Source organism: Pteropus vampyrus, unplaced genomic scaffold, assembly GCF_000151845.1.
Source record: "Pteropus vampyrus isolate Shadow unplaced genomic scaffold, Pvam_2.0 Scaffold65, whole genome shotgun sequence".
Classification (NCBI taxonomy): Eukaryota; Metazoa; Chordata; class Mammalia; order Chiroptera; family Pteropodidae; genus Pteropus; species Pteropus vampyrus.
In genome coordinates this window covers 4474827-4479889 of record NW_011888846.1, presented here as the reverse complement: position 1 = coordinate 4479889, position 5063 = coordinate 4474827, and the positions used below count along the sequence as shown (strand labels likewise).

Sequence of the window (5063 nt, the reverse complement as noted above, 5' to 3'; positions counted from 1 at the left end):
AAAAAAAAAATGCTTGGAAATGCTGATATAGAAGATTCTGAAGATCACTTTAGCTCTAAAATCTTCTAAGCTTGTAGGTTTATGGGGATTATGACCTATAATAGCACAAGAGTGAGACATATTATGATATTCTCTGACTCTCAGGAAAGATACAAGTAAAATGTTGCCAGAACTAGAAAGTCAATATGGAAAAAATTGTGTCAACCATCTCTTTAATTGATTCTTCTAGTTATTCTGCACTTTAAACACACAAGACAGACTCCTGTATGCATCAAAGGAAAGTTTTTGGCCTAACAGGTACCACTTTTTAACCAAATTAGGTGAAAAACAGACATTGGCTAGAAAAGTCACAAGTCAGGAAGAGTTCCCTCGATCCTTTTAGGAATGGCAGACTTCATTCTCGAAGAACAGAAGTGATCCATGTGGCTCCCCTTCTACTCTCTGGCCTCCAAAAGGCCAAATTAGGCAAGGTCAAGGGCCTGGGGCATAAGACGTTTCTGTTGTGGCTGAGAACAGAGTTTGGTTCTTTCCCTTATTTCTACGGAAGCAGATTCAAACACGTGTTCTTCTGATGTTTCTCAGGTTTGTCCACCCGCTCCTCCCCAGAAAGCTTCAGATAGCATCCAGGACTACTCCGTGTCCTCCCAGCCCAGTGACCAAAGCAAAATCTCCTCACCCCTACAGTAAGTTATCACGTGTGAGGCCTTGGTGGATCTCTGGACAGAAGCCAGGTGGGTTTTCACTGGTGTGCCTCCGCCCCGCCTTATCTGTGTGTGCTGTCTCACGCCTCCTTTATGAGGTGTTTTACACTTGCATGGGAAGTGTTTCTCAGCTAAAGATGTGGAAATGAGACAACTGGATTCTTAATGCTGGAGATGTAGGCTTTAGAATGTGCCCCGAGGCTGCATTTTAATTTTTTCAGTTTTATCTCTGTCTCTGTCTCTGTCTCTGTCTCTGTCTCTCTCTCTCTCCCCGCCTGTGTAGTGTTTTAGAAGGGAACTAGTTTTGATGAGATTTATTTCTGGTCCAAAACGTATTTGATTGTTTTCTCTCTTGCTCCTTCTCCTTCTCCTATAGTAACAATAGTATTTGTAGTTTGAATGATCACATTTTCTTTCTTCCTTGGTATATTTATTTATTCAACAAATATGTGTGTGTGTGTGTGTGTGTGTGTGTGTGTGTGTGTGTGTATATTTCAATATATATATGTATTTCACTAAACACCAGGAACTTTTTTATAAACTTTACAAATATTCACTTATTTATTCCTTATATCAATTCTATAAGGAAGACAGTATTATAATATCCCTTTTTATAAGTAAAACAACTGAGGCACAGAGAAGGCAAGTAACTTGTCCAAGGTCACACAGCCAGTGAAGAGTGAGCCCAGCTGTCAGGCTCCAGAGCCTATGCCATTAACCGCTATGCCTCACTACCTTAGGCAGACCTATTTCTAATTCCATCCAGGTCTAGACTAAAGTGTTGAACATAATTTGATGTCTAGAAGAGACTTATCCTCAGCATATTCCATTTTTAGGCAAAGGAAGGAAGAAGGGAAGAAAGGTGTAGAATAAGGAAGACATAGAACAGGGAAGAGAGAGAAGTAGTGGAGGAATGAACGAAGCCAGCAATGGCTCTGAGCCCATATCCAGCCTTCTAGCACGTGATGCTGGGGGCCCGGCTGGTGGCCTCCTATGGGTCCGTGGAACCCTTTGAAGTGTGTTCTTTGGTCCAGGAGGAGCTAACTGGGGGGTCTTCGGAGGCACAGGAAGGAGAAGCTTCCCTGAGGTTCCTGCCTCTTCCAACCTACACCCTCGTTTCATAAATCGCCCGGGGCAGAACGCCGCGGGGCCGGCCGGGAACAGCACCCGGGGGCAGGTGGTGCTGCCTCTGGCCCTGGGACACTACGCTGCCCAAGCCACACAGCCGGAAAGCAGCAGAGCTGGGATTCAAAGCCAGAGCCACTTGACACGAAGCTCTAACAGCTTCTATTCCTTCACGCTGCTCCGTGAGTACTTGCCAATGGAGCTTATCTGCCTTTTCTCTGCCTCCGCTGTGACCTGGTCGCCTCCTCTAACCCACTGAGAACTCTGAACTCTTACTTCTCTATTATCCCATTTGTTTTCAAGGCATCCAGATGAGACTAGCAGACAAAGGTATTATTATGAGTATTTTGCAGATGATTATATAACAATATTGGCAATTTTACTGACAGATAATCCTACCGACGCTCAGATTTAGGACTGAGCTTTCATTATGTCTTAAAGAAATCACTGGCTCAGACACCAAAATAAGTGAGGTCGAGAGTCCTGGTTTTATGAAACCACAGGGAGCCGCTTGGCTTTTGCAGGGTAAGTGAGGGCAGGAGGCATACTCACCGGTCAGGAAGTCAGGGTCAGGAGTGGGCTCCGAGATTTCCTCCAGGCACTGATTCTCCAGGGGGACAGTGGCCACCACAAGGCCATCTGGCAGCTGCTGGTCTAAACCTCGAGCAAAGTTGTTCTGCCTGGAAGGAGAGGCAGACCTTCATTTCTGAGTGTTCAGCTGAACCCCACTCCTTACGAGGCAATCTATAGTTCAACCCACATTGAAAAAATTCTTTCTGGACTGAAAAGTTCTCCTCATCCTGAACCCCACTTGACGGACATGTCTGGAGTAAGACATGGGTGTGAGAGGAAGCGTGAGGGCTGGGGGAGATGAGAAATAAACCCGATAAAAAGGTTTACTCAGAAGATAGAGACCACGCTTCCTTTCCTCCCATCCCAGCCCCGACACCCTGATCCCCACTCCACAGGGTCTGGGCACATGCAGTCTCATTTCTGGACCACAGAGAAGACTCCAGGCACCACAAGAGGAGTTACAACTCACTGCTTGCCATCGGCAGACAGAGTCCCAGGCTGAAAGGGGAAATAGTAGCAAAGTCTACTGTCTGTAACAGAAAAAGCAATTGACTTCAAGAACTGGCTTGGAAATGAATTATTGGTTTGCTTGTGTTGTGTGTGTGTGTGGGGGGGTGGGGGCTCAGGCTGCTATCAACTGCTGGTCCACATGATAACATTCATCACCGCCGTCATCATCTCCTGGAAAGCATGAGTTCTGACGATGTATTCAAAATAGCTTAAGATTGAATAGGGACAGTGGTCAAATAAAGAATCTCCTAGAAATATTCTAAATCAATGGTTTGGAATATTTTGTTCTCAAGACCCTTTTACACTCCCCAAAATAATTGAAGGCCCCAAGTAGCTTTTGTTTATGTGGATTACATCTATCAACATTTACCCTATTAGAAATTGAAGAATTTAAACAAATACTTATTAATTTATCTAAAAATGACGATAATAAACCCATTAAATATTAACATGAAAAATGATGAGGAGTAGCATTATTTTATATCATTTTTACAAAATTTTAAAATGTCTGACTTAATAAGAGACAGCTGAATTCTCACCTCTGCATTCAACTTATTGCAATATATTGTTTGGGTTAAAGTATATGAAGAAAATCCAGCCTCTCTGTAGCTGGAAAAGGTGGGAACTGGACTATTCCCTGAAAAGATCTCAGTGACTCTCAGGATCCTTGGACTGTACCCGAGGCTGGCTATTCTAGATGGGCTCAGGCACTGATTCTTCTGCTCAGAGAAAAAAATAGAACGTGAGCATTTTGTTGTGGCTTCCAGTCCTTGCCCAGGCAAGATAAAAATTTATGTAATACTTCACTGTTTACCCACAGGAAGCGTGGTTCCTGGACTCTGGGAGGAGGGAGAAGACCATGGGACAGAACCTAACCTGTCCTTGTAGGATGACGTTTGCCTTGCTCCAAGATGTAAAGCTTTGCAACATCCCTGAATCATCGGTTCTGTGGGTGTGAGGTTTACCTGAATGTTCCTTTCAGCACCTGTCCAGCAGCCACTTCCTTGGAATGGTTGTTATAACCAAAGAACATCTCCCCAAAGAGAGTCTGGTTCATGGGAAGCTCCCTGCCTTCCCCACAGTCGCCTCCCTCGGGGCAGGTCTCCGTGACGAGCTGGCAAGAGCGTCCGTCCACGCCCAGCTTGTAATCCTCAATGCACCTAAGACAATGGAAAACTCAAGAAGTGATTCCATCGACGCGCTACGCAGTCAGCTCAGCCCAGTGGGCTGCGAGGAAACGCTTTTGGGTGTTGATTGGCTGATGATTATAAATACCCCACTTCGATTTCTGTCTCCTTTGTAACTCAGTTTCTTCAGCCTATAAACCAAGCCTCCTTCTATAGCATGATCACATAAATGCTTCATAGCTTTGGAGTGTGTTCTTCTCTAAGTATATGATTTCCCAGATAAGTCAGGGTAGGAGTCACTGGAGATAAGCTTGTAAATGAGTTAACACATTTAAATCTAAGATCTCCCAGAGCCTTTTTCCAGAACCATCTACACGGCCAGAGTCTGCCTTTGTTTGCAGGATAATAAGGCAGGAAAAAGTGATGCTGGGTTTAAGAAGTTAATAATCTTTTAATCTGGTTCTGTGACAAGTCAACTGAGAAAATTAGAAAGATCGCCCATCTTCCAGCTATGTTCTGTTTGAATGTGTCCAGACACAAGATCAACTAATATTAACTCCCCCTCCGAATGAACTAAGTAGACACTGGGGCATCTAGCGTCTACTCAGATGCCCCAGCATCTAAGTAGATGCAGCACGAGCAGCTCCCCACTAAGCGCGTACAATTAGTCTAATGGAAGAGCAATACTGATGTTGGTAAATACGGGTCAATGACTCATAAGTCACTAATTGACCTTATTTGCAGTTATGTTGAGAAGACTATAATTTGTGAGTTCAAATAAGAACGACTTTGATATAGCCGTCGTCTGAAAAGCATATTGATTTAATTTGAGTGGCTCTAGAAATATACAAAATTGAGCATTTATAGATGTTCATGGCATTAAAACACGGTAATTGCTGTAAGAAGATAAGGGCTGTGTTCTATATAGAGGAACAAATAATCATAGTTTTCAGTGGTGAGAAGCAATGTCGTGATGGCGATGGCGCTGCCCTTTGCCGGCTGACCTTGGGTCAGTCGATGGAACTCT

At 44.0% G+C, this 5063-nt stretch overlaps 1 protein-coding gene across 2 annotated transcripts in view; it reads right to left on the bottom strand.

Annotated features, from left to right (window-relative positions):
• The window catches only part of ASTN1 (astrotactin 1), a 297914-nt gene that overhangs the window by 73841 nt on the left and 219010 nt on the right, over positions 1–5063 (bottom strand). For both annotated transcript variants that reach the window (XM_011361242.1, XM_011361243.1), the window contains exons 13-14: positions 3875–4069; positions 2379–2506 (exon numbers count right to left, since the gene is read on the bottom strand). In XM_011361242.1, the coding sequence (XP_011359544.1) occupies positions 2379–2506; positions 3875–4069 (323 nt within the window). The remainder of the gene's footprint in view (positions 1–2378; positions 2507–3874; positions 4070–5063) is intronic.